Below are 27,011 nucleotides of genomic sequence, written 5' to 3' on the forward strand. Positions count from 1 at the left end.
GAGTTTGCCCTATTTTTTCCAACATGAAAATCATGGTGTGTGCCTGCATCAAAGGTGCTCGGGGGACCCATGCTGCCTCAGTTGGTAGAGCGTGCAACTCTTCATCTCAAGGTCATGCGTTAGAGCTCCACGTTGGTCATGGAGCCTAGCTGAAATTAAAAAAAATAATAATAATAAATAAAAAATATACAGGTGCATGCGTCAGGAATCTGGAATTACTCCCCCTAAGGAAAGGATGGCGCAGCTCCCTTAGTACTTGCAGGTCAAGAGCCATTCTGCGCCTTAGAGAATCCTAAACGTTGCTTGATATTTCCTCAGATCAACCCAGAGATTCTACACTTTTAGTATTTGTTGGGTTTCCCGTGTTTGGCCAGAGGTCCACTGGCAGACAAAAGTTGATACACGGAGTACAGAGTAGACCAAAACACAGAATAGTACCTGGATGCACCACATTAGTCTCTGTCCTCACTGCGGCCTCACTGAAAATGAGAATGGGCAATCGAAATACCTGGTATTCAACACACATTAGGAAAAAATGGAAAGTTTGGGTTAACAGTTTAAATTATTGTGTCCCCAGATTGAATCTGATGGCAAGTGGAGACTCTGTTGAACGTCTTCTAGGTTCTGCAGGTGGAAATGAGGGGCTGAGGGACAAAGCAATTTACAACTGAGAGTAACTTTGGTAACTTAGTACCTTCACACTTGACACAGTTTTCTTTCATTTTGTCTGATGCCCTGCTGTCATGTTTGATTCTAACCATATTTGTACAAGGAAGTTGATATCAATAGCAAACCTAAAATCCATACCACTAAATATCACAGTGCTTATTCCTAATGGTACTTTAGGCTCGTTTCTAACTGCCTGTAGTTTCGTTATGACTGACTCTGAAGGCAGCCCATTCTAGCCATGTGTGCACTTCTCTTTGGCCCCACCTCCAGGTTAAGCAGTGCACCTGAGAGGGCTCTATCACTGGGGGAAGGACGTAGGTCAGACAGGTAATAAAGAGAAATGGGGGGACTGGGAGTCAGCAAAAAGAAAGCATAATTATCAGTGCATTGATTCCAGAGAGGACCATTATATTGCTTTTTAAAAACTATTTTCTTTACTTCTTTGAGAGAGAGCGATTGGGAGAGCAGAGTGGTGGAGGGAGGGGGAGAGAGAGAGAGAAGCAAACTCACCCCTGAGCAGGGAGCTGGACATGGGGCTTATCCCAGGACCCTGGGATCCTGACCTGAGCCAAAGACTGACACTTAACCAATTGAGCCACCCAGGTGACCCTTAAAATAATTTTAAAAAATTTCTGGAATACTTAACATACAGCGTTACATTAGTTTCAGGTAAGATCATGGTATTTATTTTTTATTTTTTTTTAAAGATTTTATTTATTTATTTATTTATTTATTTATTTATTTATTTATTTAGAGCAGGGATTACGGGCAGAGGGAGAGGGAGAAAGAATCCCAAGGAGATTCTGCATTGAGCATAGAGCCCAAACGTGGGGTTCCCACGACCCTGAGATCATGACCTGAGCCAAAATCAAGAGTCAGATGCTTATCCGACGTAGCCACCTGGATGCCCCTTGGTATTTCTAAGAATAATATGTTTAGTTTTCTCTCTGAAAGAGGTACTGAGTAATGAGCAAGGCTAAGAGAAACCATGGTACCCATAGGGGCCAAGGTCAGATTGCCCAATATGTACCACAATGGCATATTGATTATTTTGAATTGTAGCTATTTGAATAGCAACTGGTGCAAGGACCTCAAACCCTCCTCTGTCTCCCTGAAAGCAGGAAACCCATCTCCCCTATGAAAAAGGCACCCCCTGTACTAAGAAGTAAAAAGACATCCTTCTCACCAAGGCCTTTAAAGCAGAGGGTCTGAATTCTGCATAGGACTCACTCCAAATTAGAGCTCCCAAACGTCCCTCGGAAATGTATTGTCTCCTTGTCTAAAATGTATAAAAAATGTCTGCCTTAATACTTTCTATTTCTTTAAAGTTCTGAATTTCAATATCAGTTCTTCATGCATATTCAATATCTCAGGTAAACTTAATTCTTAGTTAAGCTGGAAGACCTTGAAGGGTAATGGAGGAACTTGTCCTTCCCTGCATATATTTTCCTAGGGAAATTATTGGATTCTTGCTGATTTACAAGCTCCACCTAAACAATGTGTGGAAAAGAAGGGAAACTGTGTTCTTTCATTTGGGCATTTCCCTTCAGTGGATCTGGCCTGGAAATAAGAAAGAAAGAAAGAAGAAAGGAAGGAAAAAAAAAGAAGGAAAGAAGGAAAAGAAAGAAAGGAAGGAAGAAGAAAGAAAGAGAAAGAAAGAAAGAAAAGAAAGAAAGAAGGAAGGAAGGAAAGGAAGGAAGGAAGGAAAGAAAGAAAGAGAAAGAAAGAAAAGAAAGAACGTAAAGAAAGAGAGAGAGAGAGAAAGAAAAAGAAAGACAGACAAAAAAGAAAGGGGGAAGGAGGGAGGGAAGAAAGTGTCCTGGTCAATTTTCCTTGTAAACATCTCGTGAGGAATCTGTTGGTGAACACCCAAATGGTGGTGAATGTTGGGAAGGCCCGTCCCTGGCATGCTTTCAGGAGGGTGATTTGGTGTGTATAGAACTCTTTAGGGAAACAAACTAAGAATCTGTGGATTAATATGGCCTTATTCGCTAGAAAAAGTCACATCAGCTATGTAAGCATAGCCATGGGAAATCAACCCAAAGAGTTCCACTTTGTGTGGTAACCTCACACAACATTTAGAGACCATGTATGTTTTGCCTGGGTCAGAGCATGTCCTCATGTGGGAATTCGGTTCTTGCAGTTAGTGTTAGTGGTCTCAGTTGCTTTGCTGGTACCTCACAATTTCCCTTTGAAAATGTGAGTAAAACTTGATCCTGGGTAAGACTTATGATTAGTGGGGCCTGATTTGGCAATGCAACCTTTTACATCATCCCCATATTTGTTGGATGTGCTCTTATGCAATTATCTGGTCTTTCTTGATATAGTTGCCATTCGCCAAAATTAAACCTGGATAACCTGTGTACAGAGTGACTGGTGGATGATGGATTTTGTGGCCATTATGGCCAAAATTGTTGCTAAGGTATCTCCCAAAACCATGTATTGTTCTTTGACACATGCCCATTTGCAACTCCAAAAGCCCAAAGCCATTTTTTCCCTGCTACCCTGGGGTCCTTGTCATCAATTCCCCAGAAGTTCAGGATTATAACAGCTCTCATTATCTTTTTTAAGATTTTACTTACTTATTTGACAGAGACACAGAGAGAGAACACAAGCAGGGGGAGCAGCAGAGGGTGGGGAAGAAGCAGGCTTCCTACCGAGCAGGGAACCCAATGTGGGGCTGGATCCCAGGACTCTGGGATCATGACCTGAGCTGAAGGAAGATGCTTAACCGACTGAGGCACCCAGGTGCCCCAACAGCTCTTCTTAAATCCCAAACCCTGTCTATCTTGTTTTTGTTTTATACACTATTGTTTTGTGTATATTGTGTATATTGTTTTATATCACTATTTTGTTTTATACAATTTCCCATAGTTAGGAAGACAGCAGGGATAAGAAAAGATGAAGTACAGGGGGCAATCTTACCTTGAAAAAGTACGTCATTTTTGGGAAATCCGCCACCACACATGAGTGAAAAATTGAACCCTGAGACCTAGCATAACCTTAGCTGACGGTAATTCCCTTAAGCTAAATCAATAGGAACACACCTCCCATGAAGTAAGTTGGGGTTTTTATTCCTTGCGGCCAGAAAGAACACACCTCATGGTCTCAGGAAGAGGGTGTTAGAAAGAACCTCTTGTAGATAGGAAATGCCCTTCACGGCGTCCTTCATGTGACAAGGGCTAACGAACATCACGTGAAGGTGAGGAACAGAGGTTTACTGTGGTTATTGGGTTTTTGTGTTTTTTTTTTTTTCTACATCCAACATCACCAAATAATTTATTTGGAATCAGAATTCAAAAGAACATTTCACAGTTGAGAACTGTTTATTCTGATCCAGTTGTACAACTAATCTAGGTGAAATTTCCAAATAAACTTTACATGGGTTTTCCAGGACTGGGGCTTCTCGATGACTTCAAATTTAGGATTTTCAAATGTGAATTCTGGGAACGTATTCATGTCTGTTTTACCATATGTGTATTTAAGCTTCAGAAGCTCCCTCCCTAGGTCTTGCTGGTGCTCTGGGCCAGTATCAATGGGTCCTCCAGATGCCTGTAGCTTAGTTCTGTATTCTCTAATCTTGTCCATGATGAGTTTCTGTACAGGACCAAGTTCTTTATTAAATGCCACCGCGGTAACACCAGTGTTGCTCCTCAAATGAACTGAGACTGCAGACTGAATGAGAGAGGAGAAACTGAAGAGCCTCTGAAGCATCAGGGTAATTCTGACTTGCTCTCAGTCCTGAGCTGCCAGAGCTTCCACTGCCTCCACTATTCTACTTCTGGCCGTGGCTCCGCCCCCACCCGCCTACCCGCCGTCCCAGTGCAATCTCAAAATTTTTTCCTTGGTAGAGATTAGCATACATGTTTCTAAACATTAAAAACCCGGGGAAGTAGAGATAAGCATCTGAACTAGTTCTCTATTGATGCATATTAACAATTAGAAAAGCAGTGGTTTAAAGCAAACAACATGTGTTATCTTGCAGTCCTTTGGCTCAGGAGTTTGGAATGACGAGGGTGGGTTCTCTGCTCACGGAATTGGTCAGTAAGTCGTCCCCCACCTGAACAGGTCTGATAGTGACCTTGTAGTGGTTCTCTCTCCGAAGAGGGCCTGCCCTCAGCATCTCACTCCTCTGGGATCCTCTTCTCTGACCTCATTTCGATCTGTCATGATGCTTTCAGCTCAGCCAGGTGGCTTAGGAGGAATGCTAGAACTGTGGAACCCCAGACCTGATCTCCGCTGTCCCTTGTCCAGGAGGAGAATAAATGACAGAGGTCTTCATAAAGAAATGACCCCCATGAGGGCTGACATTCCCCAGCAATTAGAGCAGAGGAGGAAACCTACAGGCAAACGGAGGGCCTAAAAACCGAAATCACGGAAGCAGGACACAGATCAAGTAGGGTCCCTTCCCAGAAATGTCCCCATTCTCCACTGAAAGCCACTTTGGGTGAAGGGTGTGAGCACTGGGTCTTTCAGAGTCTCCATCCTCGGCTCTTTGTTTAAAACGGGCTTTTTCCATACATGAGAATCTCCTTGGAGCTTTTGTCAGAAATGCAGATTTGGGGGCCTTATCCCCAGGGCATTCTAAGAGGCACACAGTGACTCTGATGGAGGTGTTCTTTAGCTCTGCAGCTGGAGCCCAGGGACGGGACCCCTGTCTGCTGCATGATACCCCATTTCCCGTCTAACATTCCAGTGGTCCATGCTGCCTTCTCGAAGTTAATTCTACATTCTCTATCATACATGAGATAAATATGCTCAAAGAGATAATTAAATGATCCACAAAAGCATATGGGACATGTGGTGAAGCTGCTATTGGCATCTTGGACTGCTTTTCTGAAGGCTGTGCTTCTATTGCTTCAGCCCAGAACCGGGATTGGGTTTGAATGGAAAGATGGTTGGGACTGGAGATCAGTAAAAGCTCGTTATTGCTGGTAACTGTTATCTATCTGCTTGACAAGTATTTACTGAATGTTTCACCTGGCAGGCTCTCGGAGGCACGGGGGACATGGGGTGAGCAGGCAGACCCAGTGCCAGCTCTCAGGAAAAAGAACTTTAGCACAGGAGTCAGATATTTTATAGATAATCATTGAAGTGCCTTTTATTTGTGACTATGGTAAGTATTATTTAACACTTTTGTGTTCTGTGATCCTAATCCCTGAGCCAGTGATGGAAAAGCTAATATAACTAACAGAATTATATAATTGGGAGAAAAGATTGGTCCCCAGAAAGGCCTTTTTTTTTTTAAGATTTTATTTATTTATTTGACCAAGAGAGACACAGCGAGAGAGGAAACACAAGCAGGGGGAGTGGGAGAGGGAGAAACAGGCTTCCTGCCAAGCAGGAGCCCGATCCAGGACTCGATCCCAGGACCCTGCGGATCCTGACCTGAACCAAAGGCAGAGGCTTTATGACTGAGTCACCCAGGCACCCCAGAAAGGCCTTGTTTTTAACAGTGGAGATACCAACATTTGATCCAAAGTCTCCTGAAAATGAATTTTTTATTTTTAAGCTGAACTTTTAATTTTAGTGTTCCCTGAATTTCAAATGTGGGGTTCTCGAGGGTGTGTTCCGGAGCCTCCACAGGGAAGCTTGCAGCCAAGGCCTGTGTGGGGGCACCGTTGCCACTAGGTGTTGAAGGTGTTTGGGAAAATCTCTTCACGTCTCTGGGCCTCAGCTTCCTCTCCTGTATGGTGAGGTTGTTATTCAAATTCTCCAAAGTGCCTTCCTGCTCAGTTTCTGTGAGTGCAGGAGGGTCTGAGGTGCCTGTTAAGCAGCCCTGGGGACTGCAGCTGAGACCTGACTTGGTCCCTTCCCTGTGTGTCTCCTGCAGGATCCTGAGCTGAGCCCACACTGAAAACGGAGAACGGAGGGAGCAGATGGAAGATAGAAAATCAGCAGGTTTGGAGGATGAGAATAACCCTAGGAAGGACAAGACAATGGTGGAGCAGGTGGTTGCCAAAGGAGGTAAAAATAAGGACAAGTTGATTTCAGAAAAATCCAGGGAAACTGAGGAATGTATACAGCAGCATCCAACTCTGCAAGGAGCAGCCTGAGCTAGGCAAAGAGGTTGGAAGAGTAACTTCGTCCATGGTGAACCTGTGCATCTGCCGAGGAGCCCCAGAAGATGGATTGTGGTGGTTTATACTGCTGGGAAGCACCGGTTCCAAGAGGAGGAGGATGTGACCATGAGCCCAGACACCTAGCTCCGACTTGGAGCTACCCACACTGTAGGTGTCCTCCAAGAAAGTGTGTACTGAGAGGGATCAGTGATGTTTGGATAAGGGTTGGAGTTGTCCATTCTTACTGCAGATAGTTGTGCCCTAAGGTCAGGAAGGGCCAGGGTAGGGGACCCTTGCATCTGAAGCCACATGATTTTAATAATAATCTTAATAATGCTGCCTGGGTGGGCCTTGAATAAAAAGAGTAACGATCTACTCAGAAAGTGAAGTTTTAGGGAATATTATACATGAGTGGGGTCAAGTGTAGTGTAGTGGGAGGAAAGTTACTGCATTTAATAGCACCTAATGACTTCTGGGGAGACAAACTTCACCCTAATCATGGCTCTAGATGCCAAATAACGAAGCAAACCACTTACTTCCATTGGTAACAGAAACGGGAGACCCTTAATGCCCATAACAAGCTGGAAAGTTGCTCTGCCTGTTGGGTCATGCAAGAAAACTGATCACTTGAAATGTGGTTCAAGAAGGGGCTGGGTTGAGTTTGTGACAGTATGCCCTAGGTCTTGGAGAAAAAGGTTTGGGGCTTTGGAAGTTGCCGGTGAGCTGGCTCATAGTAACTTTACACAATCTTGGGAAAACATGTCTAGCAAAATTTTGGATTCATTGGACACTAAATATTTAGTCCATGATCTGCAATCATTCTTCACAGATTACCCTCTATTTGCTTGAGCGAAAAATGACTTTTCTATTCTTAGAAACACCAAGGGTGCGTGAGTGGCTCGGGCACTTAAGGGTCTGACTCTTGGTTTTAGCTCGGGTCATGATGTCGTGGTAGTGGGGTCAAGACCCATATTCGGCTCCATGCTCAGCACAGGGTCTACTTAGTTTCTTTCTACCTTTCCCTCCTCTCTGTTCTCCCAGCTCACACTTACTATCTCCAAAATAAATAAAATCTTTCAAAAGGAATGATGCCCCCCCAAATGCAGATTTAAACACCTCCTATGATGACTTTGTTGAATAACAAGGTAAAGCAGCCTTTTTTGTTTTTTTTTTTTTTTAACAGAGAGCAGAATTGTAATTCAGGATGTCAGTGGAAGAAGCAAGTAACCTCCCATCATCTCAACATCTAAAAGTAAACAGGTAAAAGAAGGAATGTATAGAATTATATGTCATGTACACAATGATTGGTTCATTATAAACAAATTGGAATAAATCTATGTGTATATTGACTCGTGGGTCCTGTCAAAAAGGCAGAGCATTTGGAAAAACAAAAACAACAAACCGTCCTGAAAGTCATTTGGGTAATTGGACTTTAAAAAACCATTAGACAAACATATATCAAACACATTTCAAGCTGTTTGTGAGCCACATTTTTGCCCATCAAGAGTGAACTTTAGGAGAGACACCTAATACTGAGTGGATGCTTTGGTTTCTTTGAGACATGTCACCGGAGCCACTGGGAATGTGACCTTGTGAGTCACACAGCTGTGCGAGCTTTACCTGACAGGATGTTAAGTTCAGTGCCTAAAGAGTTAACATAAACATGCTACACACACCAATCTTTACTTAAACCAAAGATCATTTCCTCTCTGTTGGGGGTATGAAGCTGACACAAAGGACTACAGATTCTGTTGCAGAATCAGGACCCGAGGCTTACAGTCTGATGGGAGTGGACACCTACTTCCGATTTGGAGTCGGAGCCATTGTCTCCTAAGGCAACTGAGTCAGAGAACCAAACTCCCTCAGTCTGCCACTATTAGTTGTTTAAATGCTGTCGGTGTCACTTTATAATAGATCACATAGAAATAAGACGGATCAGACTGGGGCACAATTCATGGTATTCGATGGATATTTCATTGCACAGCGATCTAAATCTTCTGGCAGTACATCATGATGGGAATAGATGATTGAAGACTAAATTACATAATAAGAGAGAACATTGGCCTCTAAATTTTGCCACTGTGGTATTGCAGCTAAACGCAAGCTAAACTGGCAGCCTTACCAACTGAATGGTGACTCTCAAGGAAAGTTTATTACTGAACATACACAACATTTCACATGCATTGTTCCATTAGACCCTGTACAATCTGCCCAGCCACAGGACTTGATATGGGTTGGGTTATTCCTTCTTCTTCGGCTGCTGAGAAATGTTCTTCTCACCCGGCAAATACCTAAATCTCCAAAGATATGGTCACTGCCAGATCTAGCTTGAATCTGAAATGCATTTGATTGTATCAAGATATAACACCAATATATAAAACTCAACTGTGCTTTATGTGATCGCAATCCCTAACTGAAATGTGAAAAGTGATATCATTTATAATAGCATGAAGCATGAAATACTGAGGGATAGATTTATTTATTTATTTGACAGAGAGAGAGCACAAGCAAGGGAGCTGCAGAGGGAGAGGGAGAGGCAGGGTCCCCGCTGAGCAAGGAGCCCGATGGTGGGCTAGATCCCAGGACTCTGGGATCCTGAACTGAATCGAGGGCAGACACTCAACAGAATGAGCCACCCAGGAGCCCTGGGACAATGATCTCTTAGATATGACACCAAAATTGTGATTGATGAAAGAACAAATGGATACATTGGACTTAGTTAAAATTTAAAACTTTTGTTCTTCACAAGACATTGGTGAGAGGATGAAAAGTCAAGTCACACATAGGGAGAAAATATTGATAAATTTCATATCTAATGAAGGTCTCCTAATAGAACACTGAAAGAACTCTCCAAAGACAATAGTAAGAAGGCAAACAATCCAATTTAAAAATGGGTAAAAGAAAAGTACCTGGGTGGCTCAGTTGGTGAAGCAGCTGCCTTTGGCTCAGGTCTTTATCTCAGGGACCTGGGATCTAGCCCTGCCCCCCTCTGTCAGTCTCCCCACTGACAGGGGAGTGTGTTTCTCCTCTCTCTGCCCTCCCCACCCCACCCCACACCCCCGCTCTTGCTCTCTCTCTCTCTCTTTCAAATAAGAAAATAAGAAAATAATTTGGGTAAAAGCTTTGTAGACAGTTCAGCCGAGAACATATATGGAAGGCATGTAAGAACATGACAAGATCTACACCATTAGTCATTAGCAAAATGCAAACTTAAAACACTATCTGCCAATTAAAATGGCAAAAATGAAAAGAATTTCCATTCCAAGTATTGGCAAAGATGTGTAGGAGCTGAAATTCTCATACACTGCTGAGAGGAATGTTAAGTTCTACAACTCCTCTAGGAAATAGTTTGGAAATCTTTTTTTTTCTATTCAAGATTGATTTCTTTGTGTGAGAGGGAGTGAAAGTGAGTGGGGTGAGGGGCAGAGGGAGGGGCAGAGGGAGAGAATCTCAAGGGGATTCCCCACTGAGCATGGAGCCCTATTTGGGGCTTCATCTCATCACCAAGGAGATCATGACCTGAGCCAAAATCAATGTCAGACACTTCACCGACTCAGCAACCCAAGCACCCCAACAGCGGTGACCTGCTTCAAAATATTAAACCTCTCTACCAAACCCCCTGGCATAGGCCACCACCATTCCATTCAAATGAAAAAAAAGAGTGATATATTCATAAAAATCTATTGATAGAAACTCTATTTTTAATTGCCATTCTAATCCATTCACAGGTAAATGACCAAAAGAAGTTGTGGCATATCCAGTCCAAGGAATACTACTTGGTTTAGCAGAGTAATCTCTTCACATACATAACAAAATTGGTAAAGATTTTATTTTTTGCTCAGATAATTTTTCTGAGCAAAAAAAACATCAAAGCAAAATAATGTCCATAGCATATGATTTCAAAATATAACACCTTAGGAAATGGAAATAATTCTATTGTAACTGAAAGCCAATCAGTGGTTTCCTGAGGTGGGAATGTGAGGGAGGACTTGGCCGGAGCACAAGGAAACTTTCTGGGGTGATAGATATATCCACTGTGTGGGTGATGCATATATATGTTCAAACGGACTAAACTTTAGACTTTAATTATATACACTTTCTTGCTTGGAAATTATATCTCAATATGCCCGTGGAAACAGTTTAAATTACAAAAACAAAAAATTTCATACCCGGAAATTCAATAAATGATTTTATATTTTCCAAAAAGTTCAACCGTATGTTTTTGCAAGCTTAAAGTAGGCAATGAATTATTTCTTTGGATATGAAAATGAATTGATCTATCTTTATCTTTCTATATGTAACTCTCGAAGAAAGACAACCTTAAGAGAACATAAAGGGAAGCCACAGCATAGAAGTATGTTTATGTCCTACAAAGGACCATTCTCTAGAATTAGATATCATATAGTCTGATAAGATAATGAACACAATACAATAATTGGTCAAAAGATTTGAATAGAAACTTCAGGAAACAAGATATGGGAATGGTTCATTAGCACATGAAAAGATGCACAATGCATTGGTCATGAGGGTAAAAAGTCAGTACTGCAATGAGGTATCATTGCATATCTGTTGGTATGGCTAAAGTCAGAAAGTCTGAAATCTCACACAAAACACCTGGATGTCTCATATAGCTGTGGGAATGAAAAATAGTACAACCACTTTGAAAAGCTGACTTCCAGTTACTTATAAGATTAAACAAATACAAATCCTATGGATAGTCATTCCATTCCTAGGTATTTACACAATATGTCTACAGAATTATCAGCATATGAATGTGTGTAATAGCTTTATTATTATGCCCCAATTATGACTGCCCCAAACTGGAAGTGACACAAAAGTCCAGTGACAGATGAATGTATAAACAGAGACGAAACACTTGAAATCCTACCCAGCAATAAAAATGTCATGAAGTATTGGTGCATGTAGGAATATGGATGAATTTATTTTTTTCAAGATTTTATTTCTTTATTTGATAGAGTGAGAGAGCACAAGTGGGGGGGTGGCAGACAGAGGGGGGGAAGCAGGCTCCGTGGGGAGCAGAGAACCCCACACGGGGCTTGATCCCAAGACGCTGAGATTAAGACCTGAGCTGAAGGCAGACGCTTAACTGACAGAGCCACGCAGGTGCCCTGGAATATGGATAAATTTTAAAATCATTGCACTGCACTGTATGATAGAAAGCAGATATAAAAGAGGATATATATATGTATTTCCAGTTATATGAAGTTGTTAAAACTGCAATGATCTCTAGTATCGTTGGTTCCCTGGGTGTGAGGCTGGAGGCAGTGATGGACCGCAAAGGGGCACAAGGGAAGTTGTGAGGTAGTGGAAATGCCCTGTATCTTGACTGTAACAGAAGTTTCATATGACCTCACTGATATGAGGAATTCTTAATCTCAGGAAAAAAACTGAGGGTTGCTGGAGTGGTGGGGGGTGGGAGGCATTGGATGGCTGGGTGATAGACATTGGGGAGGGTATGTGCTATGGTGAGCGCTGTGAATTGTACAAGACTGATGAATCACGGATCTATACTTCTGAAAAAATTAATGCAATATATGTTAAGAAAAAAAAAGAAGATAGCAGGAGGGGAAGAATGAAGGGGAGTAAGTTGGAGGGGGAGACGAACCATTAGAGAGGATGGACTCTGAAAAACAAACTGAGGGTTCTAGAGGGGAGAGGGTGGGGGGATGGGTTAGCCTGGTGATGGGTATTAAAGAGGACACATTCTGCGTGGAGCACTGGGTGTTATGCACAAACAGTGAATCATGGAACACTACATCAAAAACTAATGATGTAATGTATGGTGATTAACATAACAATAAAAAATTATTTTAAAAAAATAACTGTATGCTTTAAAGCCATGCAGTCTATTGTACCCAAATTATACCTTAAGTAAGTTGATTTCACAATCTATTGTACCTCTCTGCAGGGACAATTAGTAGTGAGAAAATGAAATTCAGTAAAACGCAATAGAGATTAGCATCCAAAATTATTAAATGCTTATGAATATATAAAAATGAAGCAGACCCAAGACCCCTAAAAACTACTGCTGTGAGAAAGTGAAGAAGACTAGTAAACAGAGAAATAGGTAGCATGTTCATTGATTGCAAGACTCAGTTCTGTTAGGATAACAAAGTAACATTATTTTGGTAAATATTGCTGTAGATATTTGTGAAGAAAATGACAAACCAATTTTAAAATGTATATGAAGGGACGCCTGGGTGGCTTAGTCGGTTAAGCGTCTGCTTTCAGCTCACGTCATGATCCTGGCATCCATTCTTTAAAATGCAAAGGCCATCTACAGCCCAGAAATGATTATTTTCAATGTATGTATGTGACTAAACACTCATCCAAAATATGTCAAGAAATCTTATAAATCACAAAGAAAATGAGAAACAACCTAGTGTATTAATGAGCAGAAATATTTTAAAAAGCCCATCCCAAAAGAAGATATCCAAATGATTAATAAGCATATGAAAACCCAATAGGATATCTGCGAGATTGGTTTCTTTCTTTTTCTTTTCTTTTTTTTTTAGTGGACCCCGACACAGGGCTCCGATTCGCAACCCTAAGATGAAGACCTGAACTGAGATCAAGAGTTGGATGGTGCCCCCAGAAATGGTTTCTAATGCACCCTCCTCTCTTCACTAGATATGTGGCCTTGGGGAGGTTTGTAATCTTCTTGAGTTCTTGTTTTTTTTTTTTTTTTCTTTTCTCATCAGGAAAATGATAGCATCTTAATAATAAGATAGTTCATTGGATTCTTTACGATCACCCGGAAGTTTACATGAACTGTACTTTTTGCTAAGAATGTATTGACCTTGAATTCTCCTTTATACATCTTTAAAAGCACAGACAGACAATTGGCAAGGAATAGACAGGTTGTTCTAAAATTTCACCTTTTCTAGAGAGAAATCATATATATAATAGAAAATTGGAGAGGAACGAATTTGTATTGAACAACTTTCCCAGTACCCTGAAGCATGTCTACTTTCCATTAAGACCGGAGATGAAAGTCTTGACTAGGTCCAACTCCTGCAGTCTTCTTGGTCTGGAGGGGTCTGAGAAAGTCCATTCTAGACCTAGAAAGATCTGGACTCCTGGACAAGTGTTCCTCAGAAAGATAATCAACTACTTACCTCTAAAAGCCCTGAGCAATTTGTGAAACTGTGGGTGAGGTTCAGACCAGCTCAACTCTATAAGCAGGACTCTCCCCTGAATCAAAGCTGGAATATTGATAGATATCATTTCCAAAATCTCTGGTATAGGTCATGGCATGCTCCATAGGAGAGAAAACAGGCACATGAATATCAATTGAGAGAAATATCAATCAACACACAGAGCCATTATTAAATAATGTCCACCCCCACTACAACCCAGGAAAGTTCTCATTCAAAAGCCATGTTTTAAGGAATATGTAGTTAGAAATCTTCACGATTTGGGGCTAGAAGCCAGTTTCTTTAATGGACAAGCAACTCCAAGAATAAATAGATAAGCTGGATTTCATCAAAATTACAAGCTTTTTGTTTCAGAGGACACTATCAAGGAAGTGAAAAGACAATGCATGGAATGGGAGAAATTTGCAAATTGTATATCTGATGGAGGTCTGCTATCTAGAATAAATTAAAAAAAAAACGATACAACTAAGCAGTAAAAGACAGCCAATTAAAAAAATGGGAAGAAGAGTTTGAGTCGACTCTCTCTAAAGGATAAGACCAATCTAACAACAAATACTTGAAAAGGTGCTCAATAACATTAGTCATTAGGAAAATACAAATCTAAAGCACAGTGTGATCCCTCTTCCCCCCACTAGTATGACTTAAAAAAAAAAAAAAAAGATAATGTATGCGTTGGGAAGATTGTAGAGAAATGGAATTCTTACACCTTCCTGGTGGGAATGTCAAATGGTGTAGTTGCTTTCCTTTGAAAAAGAGTTTGGTAGTTTCTGAAAAAGTTAAATATAGGGTTACATATGATCTAGCAATTCCACTCCTAGGTATATAGCTAAGAAAATTGAAAATATATGTGAACATAAGGGGAAAAGAAGACTACATAACACATAGATGCAGGAAGAAGAATACTGAGAGAGTTAGAATAGAAAACAGTTTCATAATCAATTGCATAAATTAACTTTGGTTTTTCCCCTGTGTTTTGGGGTGTGTGTGTGTGTGTGTGTGTGTGTGTGTTTTGCTGTAAAGAAAGTTTCCTTTACTACATATTGTAAATGGAGGAAGATCCAAATAAATTTAAAAGCTTGTCAAATACAAAGGAAACAAAGATAACGAAAGTGCTAGCATGCTTCTCTTGTGTTTTTAACGCACAGAGGAAAAAATAAAACACTAAAAGACACAGGGAAGAACATCATGACAGTCTAAGACATTGGAATCTATCCCTTATTATAAAAGCCTTAAGATCTGTTTGCCCTTAAAGGCAAGTGGGATGAGTTCATGACAGCCCTAAGAAAACCCGTTGGGAGGGGTGCCTGAGCAGTTCAGTTGGTTGAGCATCTGACTCTTGGTTTAGGCTAGGGTCATGATCTCACGGATGGTCAGATTGAGCGCCTTGTCCCACTCTCTCCCTCTACCCACCCCCCATTCTCTCTCTCAAATAAATGAAGATGAACAAAACAGTAAACTACTTGGGAAACTATTTCTGCCTTGGTGATTTATACACACACAAGAATGAACAATCAGAACTATGCTGAGATAATTTTTTAGAAAGAGATGGGAACTGTGGTATCAGCACAAGGGTACACAGCAACTGAGAGTGGCCAGTGAGGGGTGGTTCCCATCAGTGGGGACCTTCGGGGGGACCGGGCAGTCTTGTGTATCAGCACGGCCTTGGCAACTGGAAGGCAGCAGCTCCCCAGGTTCCATGTCATCTCGGACGTTCCAACTCTGTTATTTCAAGTGCAGACCGTTACCTGGCATTCTGAGTGCTCCCTCTGTCATTCCGTTTGGAGTGTGAGCTAGGGGCAGTGCCTTCAGCTCTCAGCTGTGGCATCTTGAACCTTGGTTTTGTGGTTCCTGAATCTCAGGTGCTGTGGGGTGTTGTTCAAATTGTTCCCAACAGTAAGTAAAGACTTCCTGTATCCTCACCCCTCAGTCCTGATGAAACCTACTTGATTTCACTGGTTTTTAACCATCCTGTGTTTGGGTTTCTTCTCCTCAGTCCCCAGCTCTACCTCCTCGGCCACACGTCACCATGGCAGCACCTCTTGGCCCTCTGTCTGATCCAGGGGCAGAAATCAGCCTCCTGGAAATCAACCAGGAGCTTCAATCCCAGCTGGAAAAAAGCAAGCAGGACTTCCGAGACCTCAAGGAGAAATTCCTTATATCCGAATGTACTGCCTACTCCCTGGCCAACCAGCTGCAGAAATACAGTAAGTCCTACAAGATCATGGCCACCAAAGACATATCTGTCTGTATTCCTTCTGAGAAACTAAAAACCTCTCCAGATGCTGTCTTCTCTCTTCCAATGTCACATAAATTTCATTCTGACCACAATCCGGGAAATGTAGAAGTGGGTATTTTATCCTCAGTTTGCTGAGGATGGGAAAACTGAAGACAAAGAGGTTAACAGTGACATGTCAGGTGGGGTTAGAGTTAACATCCCAGTTCCTGCTTCCTGGTGCGGACACAGAAACGCCTGGTCCTCTCAGGATGGTCTCTGTGCTGTATCAGATCCTGCATGCCTGCAGGCCTAAGTGTCAGGGACTAAGGAACTCTCTCAGGTCCCGCTTCTCTGAGGTCCCATTGGTAAAGCACCAAGTTAGTTACACTAGGGAAACATCCTGATGGCACACCCGGGGGCGAGAGGGAGGGTAGCAGGTGACACTACCTGCTTTCAAGGAGATGGAAGTGGTAAGTGGAAAGTGGAAAGAAGGTCTCCTTTCCCCCTAAAACTGTGGTATCTGTGAGTGACGCCATCCACACAGTGACTTCCCTTGTGAGAGGGAACCGGTGCAGAGCCTCTGCTTCCTGAGTCCACGGAGGCCATTTGATACCCACTGGCAAGGGTGAGGGTGTTTCAGGGAACATCACGGTCTCTCCCTGAGCTGGGGACCTTCAGACGTGCAGGATGGCCAGCAGGTCCAGGCCTGGGCCAGGAGACATGTGGCCTAGTGAGAAGGAGGGTGAGTGGGGGAGACCACAGCCCCGGGAACCAGCCAAGCCAGGGTGTGGGGCAGGCCTTCCCCCACAGTCAGCCTGAAATGGGGAGCTCAGCTGCCTGTTCATTAGGAGGGGCCTGCGCTGGCAGAAGGAGTCATGAGAACGGGGCACGTGCACAGCCGAGCGATAGGAAGGAATCCTGACAACTCTCAGCCCGCATTTTTGTCATTTTCTCACAATTTGCTTTCAATAGAACAAGGGGAGGTGTAATTAAAAACGAATGACGCAGAGAAAAAAAAAACTGAGGCATGCTTTTTACGAAAGGGAAGAGATGATGAACTTTCAGGGAAGGACAAGCAGTTTTGTTTACAACTTTCCTGAAAATCATCACATAAGTGTGGGAAACCAGTTGTGAAGATGATGCAAACAGATATCACCTGAGGGCGTGGGGTGGCGGTAACACAGCACAGGGGAGAAAAGCATGGGTTGTAGGTCAGTCAGCCTGGGCTAAATCCATGGTGCCCAACGTCCTGTGCCTCAGTTTCCTCCTTGTTAACCTGTTAGTGTTGTGGGACCTACTTCTCTGAGTCAGAATGAATACTGAGTAATTTCTTGTAACGCTCTAAGAGCAGAACCTGGAACTGTGTAACTCTGTTCATCATTCTACTGCTTCTCATAACACAAACTGTATTAGGATTGGGCCATATTCCTCTCCGGTGCTTCTGGTTTTATGCATTGTGGTTTCCACAAGTGTAACCGGATGAATTTTTACCTTTGAGATACTTGCTCAGTATAGAAATCCCAGCTCAGGGGACCCATCAGTCCAGTAGCCCTGGGGGCCTTATGTCATGTCCCTGCTTAGTGTTTCACTTAGGAGTCTCCAAGGCTTGCTAGAGTGACCATGATCAGGGGAACCCAAATTCTGACTCTACCAAATACCAGTTCATCACCGTGTCCAGTTCCTCTCTGTGCCTTGGGGCTGTTCTTTCCTGGGCTCTGAAACAGGGAGTAATCGACTGCCCTGTAGTTGGGAGGCTGAAGAATGTGATGTGGAGCTCCCAGCGCAGAGCCAGGTGGCCGGGGTTCCAGTTGTCCTAGGATGGACCCTGCCTCGTCCCTTGAAGGCAGCGAGCACAGCAGCATGTCCAGCTTTCCCCTGAGGCAGGCGTCTCTGTTTCTCAGAGTGTGAAGAGTCCACCGACCTCATCGAATCCGTGCTGGGAGAGAAGGTGCAGTTTGAGAAGGGGAAGCAGGCAGACACGGTGGCTGAGAAGCTCAGGTAAGGAAGGCTCCATGTGGGAGGCTGCAGGGACGCTGTGGGCATCTTTGACTTGGGGCAGCAACAAGTCTGGGCCAGGAAAGGGCAGAAACGTCATGGCAGGCACGTGACCCAAATATTTCTAAAACAACTAAGACAACAGTGATTGGTAAATGATGGACTCCAATGACTCAAAGTCTCGCTCTCTCTCTGGAAAAAAATATCAAAGTCCCCAAGTTCAAGGGAACAATTCGTGGCTTTTAGCACATTCACAGTGTTGCGAGATCACCACCTCACTTACCTTTCACAGAGTCATGACCTGGCTGACCACAGCTTGAGCCTGCCATTCTCCTGAGCTCACCAGTTCACACCAGCTCTACTGGACATGCTTCTGCGTCTGGCGCTGTGTCCTTTCACTGCACGCCGCGCTGTGTGTAGTTTTCCAGGGAAACGGGTGTCCCCGAAGTTAGCAGCTGAAGGGACATCTCTCTGGCGTGTGCTTAGGAGAACCCCTGGCTCTGTTTACAGAAGGAAAAGGTGTAAGGGATGTGCAGGGTTCACGGCTCCTTTGGGGAAATTCTGCCAGAAATCATCACGAAAGATCTTATTGTCTGTTGTTCAACTCTTTGCATTTTAAAATTTTCTCTCTGCCCTGCCTTAGGCTATGTCATACCCTCATTAAAGACCAGGCTAAAGAGCTGACCCGTTTGTATCAGAAGTTACGGAAAGGGAAAGACGTTTCCCAACTGCTCAATAACCTCCTCGAGGACCTCCTCACCCATGATGACCCTGAGCATTCCCAAGGGCAGGGCTTCCAAGAGCAACTGGCTGAGGGGCGCAGGCTGGCCAAGTGCCTTGCCCGAAAGCTCAGCCCAGGTAAGGTGGCCACCGGCCCTGATGCCCGGAGCTGCGCCAAGGCCCTGGGCTCACAAGAGACTCCCCGCCTGGCCTCACGCCGTGTGCAGCAGCCCTCCTGGATTCCCCATAGCAAGTGGGGCCATGAGAGAACCAGGAGTGGAAGGTGGTAACAGAGAGCAGAAATGCACAGTGTGGAGGTAATAGTGCTCCACGTGTCTGCTTCCTCCCTGAGGGAATGCAGCCTTTGGAGCGGGAGGCAGCCTCCACCAGTCTTTGAGCCAGAGAGCAAAATGTGACAGGAGGATGCTTGTTAGTGTGCAAGGATCCCTGCACTAAGTGGGAGGTTCCCAGAGTCAGCGTGGTCTGTATTAATTGTGGGTGAGAAAGTGAGTTTTACTTTCTCCATATCTGTCTCCTCATCTGGAAAGTATATCAAATAACCTGTTGATACTGTAGTGATCAGATAGGGAAAATTCATGAATGAATGTCAGGAAAAAATAATGCTCCTGACTGTGTGGAGTTGGATGAGGTCCTTGATGCAGTAGGACTTGGAGGTGGGAGTGCTGTTTAGACGGGACCGCTTTTCGTAGACGGATGTCCCCTTGATAACACTGAAGCCCACGTGGGGGCCCTTGAAGTCCCCGGTGGAGGGATGTGGGACAGGGTGGTTGTCCTGTCGTGAGGGCAAGGAGGCGGCTCTATGTGAGAGCTGTGAACCCACAGAGAGTCTGTGGCTGTGGTGGGACCTGTGGCACTCTGCAAGACACGGTGCAGAAATGAAGCTGACAAGCATTCCCTGATATGGACAACAAGAGCCGGTAGAACGTGTTGCCCAGGTTCAGTGATGCTGATCCTCAGAATCAGAGACACACTGCCTGACGCATCAGAAATCCATGCCACAGCAGTTCTTAAAGACAGTGCCCTAAACTCAGTAGAATACCTAGTCATTCATAGACCCTTAGGTCTCCAGGGACATAGAAGCCGCTGTGTTTATAGTGGTGATGTGGGAAATAGCTGATGGGACATTTCTGAATTTATTTGCAGAAAATTATGAGGATGAGGAGGATGAAGAAGAACAAGGAACCCTCACTCCCAGGTGACAATGAAAATTCTGGAACCAATAATGTGTGGGTCAAAATGGACAGGGTCTCAGAAAGTAAAGTAAGTGAGGTCAAGAGAGTGACAGATGTCAGATGCAAGGTTAAGCAAAACTGCAGATGGTCCCCAAAGGATGGCCGTTTTGGCTTGGTTGCCTGTTGTCTCTGTGGTGTTGTAAGACCGAGATGAATTCACCAGCCTTAGGATTCCCCGTGGGGACAAAAATACCCATTCTTTCCTGTAAATGGACACCGGGAGGAGATGCATATCTACTTCCTACACAGTTCTCTAAGGTCCTTGGTAAGAAGGTAACTCACCAAGGAATTGGTAAACAGACAACTAGCAAAATTAAAACCAAGAGAAGTACCTAACCAAACTCCAAAAACTTGGGGTGTCATGTGACACTATTAATGACAAAGTGCCTAGAAGGCACACATTTCTGCAGTCTGCAGGTACTCCAGAGCTGTAAGTAATTGACCAATCTATGTAAAAATCATCCTGACTCAGGCCCGTGGTGGTTGCCCCTGGTCTGGTCTCCACTGTGCTTCTTGTTGTGACCGCATCCTGCTGGGAGGGTGGAGTCTCATTCCTAGTCAGTGCTTCTGTGGCCAGTGCTCTGAGGATCAGCTCCTGCTCTCCCAGCCCCGGGCAGCCACACTCTGCCTCTTATAGGTTGGTGTGCTTGTTCCCTCTCCAGCCGGTGCCCTGTGCCTCTTGTGACCACTCCATATAACTCCCATCCAACCAGCTAGGAAGCCACAGTGTCTGATCCTCCTGGTTTGATCTCTTGTCATTCCTGTCCTACCCGGCACAGCATGGAGCAGCAGCAAGTTGAAAAGAAGGAAGCCCTACAGGACACAGTGGATGAGTTTGTTTTGACTCCTTCAACTCTGCAAGAAGAGTGTGACAACGACCAGTCCTACAGTGCTGGCGAATTCCCATTAGATGAACAGGAATTCGGCTCTGCTCTGGATTTCGCCTGTGAATGCTCCCACACCCAAGGGGATGAAACGTCACGTGGTCCCCCAGGTAGTGTCCATGTTGTTTGTTCTGCACACCTTGTCTACACTGAGGAAGGTCATCTCTATACACGGGCGTTACAGACACACTTTGCTTTAAATCAGGACATAATGGATGTGGAGACACAGACATCAGGTGGGTCAGGGAGCCTTCAACCATCCTAGGCAGCGGCCATGCCTCTGTCAACCTGGCCCCCGTGTCAGGCCATTGAACCTATGTCATGGGTGACAAGCTCTACCCACCTCAGTAGGACATCCACAAAGTCTTGTCAGATACCCTACGTGGATCAACTGTCTTTTGTTCCATGCAATGACACTTTCTTTTTAGGATCAATATCTCTCGAGGGCCTAGACCTGTCCAATGTTTTTGGCTCACATACCTGCATATCAAGGAAAGGTGCTTTCCCTGGTTTCACTGCTCTCAGGCCCAGGCACAATCTTCTCTATGTGGGTTCAACTTAGCCAAGTGGTCATCTGAAAACAACTGTGTCATTACCTTGCCTGGATGTTCCTATGAAGCCAAGCTGGGCTCTGGCATCACTCAGACCAAATGGCTTTTGTGTCGGTAGAACACCAAAGATTCTTTTTGATTTGAGGTTTTCTACATTTGATTCATTAGCCTAGTTTCAAGAATAAATTCCTGGGAAGCATCAAGAGCCATGGTATGTCATGGAATAACCCCATTTTGCAGCAACACTTCAAGAAAGTGCTTGGACTCCTCCGCAGGACCTCTGGGGAAAATATATTCGGAACTCTTTTTACAGACTCCCATCAGAGGAGGATATTGGGATAATTTGTGGGGGAGAAGAAAGTGAATTTCTGCAGCAGGTTAGGGAGCAGTCCTGTGCACTGCTCGTAAGACTTAACCTTGGCCATCCTGGAATATCCCTGCCAGAGCACTAGGGTCTTGCCCTGAGAATCTTAATGTCCTTGCAGTGTGGGTGGTCACTGTGTTGGTAATATGGGAAGTATGATTTCCTTAGTGTCACCTGCTGTCTTGGAACTGATTTTCAGAAAGTCAAGATGATCGAAGGGAAAGAAATGGACAACAGCCAATGTGCCCCAGGTAAGTGTGAAGACTGTGGACTACGAATTTTCCTGGTGACCTCTGGAGACCTCACATCGGGGATAGAGAGAAAGTGCTGCCTAGAAGTATTCCATCCATTCAGTCAATAGCAGAATATGGCCTTTAACCATGTCATCTATTTTCATGTGGTAGTTGTGTAGGTGTCACTTTCTTACTCCCTTTCATGTTGAATAACCTACAGAGAGTGGACACACATGAATTGACCAAAGCCAGGGATTCCGGTAATCAGCTGTTGTCTCCTGTGTGGTTAAAACCAAAGTGAGATGCGTATTAACTTTGTGTCTGTTTGACATCATCATGTTGGAGGAGTTTGGATAGCAAGAGAGGAAGTTGAAGAATAAATGCATGTCCCATCAGAATATTGAGAAAATATTCCTTGGAGTCAGAATGTCTGAGAGGCAGTAAGGCCTCAGGATATTTAGTCCCTTGGACACTGCATGTACAAGTCAATGCAACGTATGCAGAAGGGTTGAAGCCACTTGTTTTGATAACCTCTGTGTGCTGGGAGTCATAATTATGACATGAGTATGACAGGGATGTTTTAGTCTCCTCCTCCGTCACCTGGTTGTGAGGCCAGTGCACAGAATATCTCCTGTTCTGTCTCCCACTGCTCCTCATATCGGAGGCCACACTCTGCTCCTTATATAGGGGGATAGTTTTTCCCTCCAAGGGGACAGCCCCATTGCTTTCTGGGACCACTCGCTATCACACCCATCAACACCAGCTAGGAAGCCATGGTGTCTGATCCTCCTGGTTTGATCTTCTATCATTGTTGTCTCCCCCGGCATAGCATGGAGCCCCAGGATGTTGAAAAGAAGGAATTCCTACAGGACACAGTGGATGAATGTGTTTTCGCTCCTTCAACTGAGCAAGAAAGGCGTGACAGCGGCCAGTCTTACCGTGATGGCAAATTCCTGTTTGATGAACCTGAAATTGGGTCTACTCTGGATATGGCCTATGAATGCTCCCATTCCAAAGGGGCTATAACTCCACGTGGTCCCCCAGGTGGTGTCCATATTCCTTGTTCCTCACACCCTGCCAGACTCATACACCTCTCCAGCCCAGGCCCACGAGGTCACTGCCAGACCTCCTAATTATGAATTCAGCTCGTGTCCTCTCTTGCAAGGCTCTAATTTCCATTCTTGAAACATGCCCCTGAATTTGGATGCCTGCCAAGGCTGTTGGCAGCCTTTTCTGTATCTCTGGAGATGGCACTCCCCTGGTTCACGCTCTTCACTTCGTCTGTGTCTTCATTTGTCTTATCTCATCTCAAGTCAGCTGAGAACCCGAACTGGACCACTGCTATGGGACAGTGTATGTTTCTCTGGAGCAATGCAGGGTCCTGAAACTTCCCTACCCCATGAATGGCCCCTGTTTCTTTGTAGCTTTCAAGATTGTTCTGATTTGATGGCGTGTAGAATCCATTCATTGGTTTAATCTGCATGGCTGATTCCTCTAAACCATTCACCTGTTGGAATTTCAGATGGAAAAAGCCTCAATATTGCAGCAAATGTCTAGGAAGCAGCCAGGGAGTTCCCCCAGGATCTCTGAGAAACAGAATCGGTTTGTTTGCCTAGACTCAAGATTTAGGATGCTATGAGGATGGCTTGTTTTATCAGGGATATTGCTTTAATAACTCAAGAGTACCATCCCAATTTTTGCCTGCGAGGCCTTACCTAAGCGCTCCTGGATGTTTACACTCACAGTTGCCTGGTATTGCTGTGCTTATATGTCTGTCCTGTGCTATGCAGGATATAGGAGTGGGCATCTGTGAAGGCGAATGTGCTTAACGTAATTCTTTCTCTTCATTATTTGCAGAAGACCGAACTGATCAGGAGGGTCTGGGAAGACAAGAGCCGGCTGCCCCCAGGTAACTCTGGACACTCGGGGTCTGGGGATTCAAAAGTGGCACCCGGGGAGAAGCAGAAAGTGCTGACGAGCACGGTATTATCCATGCGGTCAAGGACAAATTACCAGTTTCACAATGTTCTCTGTCTTCACCGTTGTACTGGGATTGCTTCCCATTTCTTAATGACTTCTCGAGTTGAGTAAGCCACAGTCCGCTGACCCGGGTGAACGAATATGTCACAGGGACCACGGTGCTTGCTCATTCTTGTGTGCTTTAGAGAGCCATGCACATCTGCTCTCTGTCTTTAGATTTCGCTTTTTGACATGTGTTCATAACATTAAAATATCATAGCAAGTAGACAAACCTGTTCTATGATGCCACAAGGTTGAGAGAAAGAGGGCTTCGTGGCATGAGATTTCTGTGACACTCCACTGCCCCCAGAGCTGCCCGTGCTTGGCCACTACATGCAAAACTCAACGCCCTTTGCATGGAAGGGGGAAGGCCACCATTGTGGGACTCGTGTGTTATGAGTCATAAGTGGACGGCACAGAGATAATTCAGTCTCTTTCGTCAGAAGCTTGCTATTTGGCCCGTGCACGAGCACTTATTTTCCTTTCGAACAGCTGCCCCTGTGTGAAACACAACGTGTCCCACAAAAACAAGAATCGTTTCTCTTTTTAATGGGTCCTTCCCCTCTTTGCTTTCTTGACCACTCCTTTCCGCCTTGCATCAAAGCCTGACAGGACTTATGACTTCAGATCCCTCTTAGGTTAATCTTCACTTGTCCCTACCCTGCAGGCTCAGCAGACAGCTGGTAGAGGTGGTACAGCAGGACGTCTCAAGGGACTCTCAGGATGAACACTACTTGACATACTCAGTTCTTCCCGACCTGTCTGACTCCTACTGGCCTTACAGGAGCACCACCATCTTCCTACCCGAGGAACTGGAAGTCTGTTCCTCTCTGGAAGTGACCAGTGAGTACTCCATTGTCCAGGTGATCAACCTCCACCTGGACACTCACAAAGATCTCCTGTTCTTTGTACCCCAGACCTCTGCTGTGCCGAGAGAGGTCATCCCTGTGGGCAGGCCCTGTAGAGACAAACTGATCTGAACTGGGCTCTAGGATTGAGTTTTAAGCACAGACGTCAGGTGGGCGAGGCACATTTGCTCTCTTCTTAGTCCCAGGGCATGCCCATGTTACGTTGATTTCTCTGTCACTTCGTTGTTGGGCCAAGGCAGGCACGACAAGCTCAAATCACCTCAGCCACACGACCATAAAACCTGTCTGTCAGACCTAATTTGGATGAAATGTCTCTTTTCACCTCTAATAAGCTCTATGTTTCATCTCGGAGGTGGGTCCGTTAAGAATCTGTGCCTGCCGCAGTCACTTGGCATTCTTGTCCAGGGTTAACTGGTTTTGGTATTCTTAGCCCCATTCTCTGTCTCCTTTAGGTTTGCTTGTCTTCCTAAACAGTTGTCTGAAAACCCACCCTAAGTGTCTCTACTGATAGCTTGATTGTGTGTTTCCAGAAGCAGAGCTGTGCCTTGGCATTCTCCCACCACATGAATCAGGCCAATGTTCTGAGTAGCACCAAAGATTCACTTGAATTTGTGTGTCTGTAGTTGCATTCCATCTGTTCAGTCTCAGTGTACAAATTCCACGGAGCCTTCAACAACCAGGCTATCTGACGAGAGAAGGGTGAATGCTGCAGCGATCCTTTTAGAATGCAGGGAGGCTGGCTCCCCAGAATCTGTGTCAAAGAGAGAAGTTCAAGTGCTTGCACAGACGACAGGGGAGACTGTGATGTTAATCTCCTAGAGAGAATAAATTTCTCCAAATGGCTCAGGCCGGGAAATCAAGCCAGTTATCACATGACAATATCGGAGGCACCCTGACATATTCTTCTGACTGAACCTGTTCTCACATGGAACGTATCTGAGTGTGTGGGTAACATGAGACTCTGGATTATTAACGTACCGAGAAGGATCTCATTCATGACCAGCCCTGTCTCTATATAATTACAGAAAATCAATTCCACCATGAGGAGGAAGAAGACCAGGACCAGGCATGCCCCAGGTAACTCTGATGAATCATGGGTTGTTATTTCAGTGGTTAAACTGAAGGATTACATCTCGAGGAAAAAATAGAAATGGCCGAACATATCTATTGCATCCATTCTCCAATTACAAAGTATCTCTTTTAACTTTGATGTATGTCTTCACCTTGTAACACGGTTACGTTCCTTTTATTGACCCCTCCATTTCAATAACCTGCAGTCAGTTGAACTTTGTGAACTAATCCTTCACAGGGATTCTCCGCATTCCCCTCTTCTCTTTTTGGTAAAACCAGAGTGAGAGGCATATCTGCCTCTAACTCTTTGGTGTTACCACATTGAGGATATATTATAGGAAAAGAACACCTCCTGTCACAGTAGTTAGAGAAAGAGACACTGAAGACACAAGATGTCTCCATTTTGAAGATGCCTTTTAACACCCGCGTTCACTTGGTCAGTGAAGGTAGTATCGACAACATTTACGTAAATGTGTTGAAGTCACCTTTAGGATTATCCATGCAGGCTGTGAGTCATGACTTCCACACTAGTTCAGGTTGTTGCTCAGAAGCTTAGTTCTGTGGCCACTGCCCTGAGCACCTTCCGTTCTCTATATCTACTGCCCCCACAGCACCACACTGCCGCCTGGAACAGGAGCAGAGTTGTTGCTGTCAAAAATTGGTGTGCCCCTTTGTTATGAGTGTAATTCCCAGCTGCCCATCAAAACCGTTAGGATGGTGGGAGGTCCACCTTTCTTGTCTTAATGTTCAGATCTCCCCACCCTACCAGGTTCAGCAGGGAGCTGCCAGTGGTGGAAGAGCAGGACAACCCATGGGACTCACTGGATGAATACTATATGATTTCCTCAGCATTTCCTGGCCTGTCTGACCCCCACGGGAATTCTAGGAGGGCTGACATTCACTCTTTCCAAAATCTGGACATCTGTTC

At 44.5% G+C, this 27,011-nt stretch overlaps 1 protein-coding gene and 1 pseudogene across 1 annotated transcript; one reads left to right on the forward strand and one right to left on the reverse strand.

Annotated features, from left to right (window-relative positions):
* Positions 1–4,017: 4,017 nt before the first annotated feature.
* On the reverse strand, positions 4,018–4,386 carry LOC148161897 (ATP synthase peripheral stalk subunit F6, mitochondrial pseudogene; annotated as a pseudogene).
* Positions 4,387–15,935: 11,549 nt separating this feature from the next.
* Positions 15,936–20,059, forward strand: LOC148161898 (putative NBPF family member NBPF5). The gene is made up of 4 exons (XM_088020509.1): positions 15,936–16,113; positions 18,026–18,122; positions 18,763–18,977; positions 20,004–20,059. The coding sequence occupies exons 1-4, from the start codon at positions 15,936–15,938 to the stop codon at positions 20,057–20,059; spliced, it is 546 nt and encodes a 181-aa protein (XP_087876635.1).
* The last annotated feature ends 6,952 nt before the right edge of the window (positions 20,060–27,011 follow it).

This window comes from Eumetopias jubatus, unplaced genomic scaffold, assembly GCF_037043125.1.
Source record: "Eumetopias jubatus isolate StellerSeaLion01/CBP00866 unplaced genomic scaffold, mEumJub1_p1.0 scaffold_39, whole genome shotgun sequence".
In the NCBI taxonomy this organism is placed as follows: Eukaryota; Metazoa; Chordata; class Mammalia; order Carnivora; family Otariidae; genus Eumetopias; species Eumetopias jubatus.

Excerpts from the sequence above, each read along its gene's own strand:
- LOC148161898 (XM_088020509.1), top strand. The coding sequence starts at position 15,936 with ATGGCAGCACCTCTTGGCCCTCTGTCTGATCCAGGGGCAGAAATCAGC. Across the intron at positions 18,123-18,762 it reads ACGGTGGCTGAGAAGCTCAG|GCTATGTCATACCCTCATTA; the intron begins GTAAGGAAGGCT and ends GCCCTGCCTTAG. Across the intron at positions 18,978-20,003 it reads TGCCCGAAAGCTCAGCCCAG|AAAATTATGAGGATGAGGAG; the intron begins GTAAGGTGGCCA and ends ATTTATTTGCAG.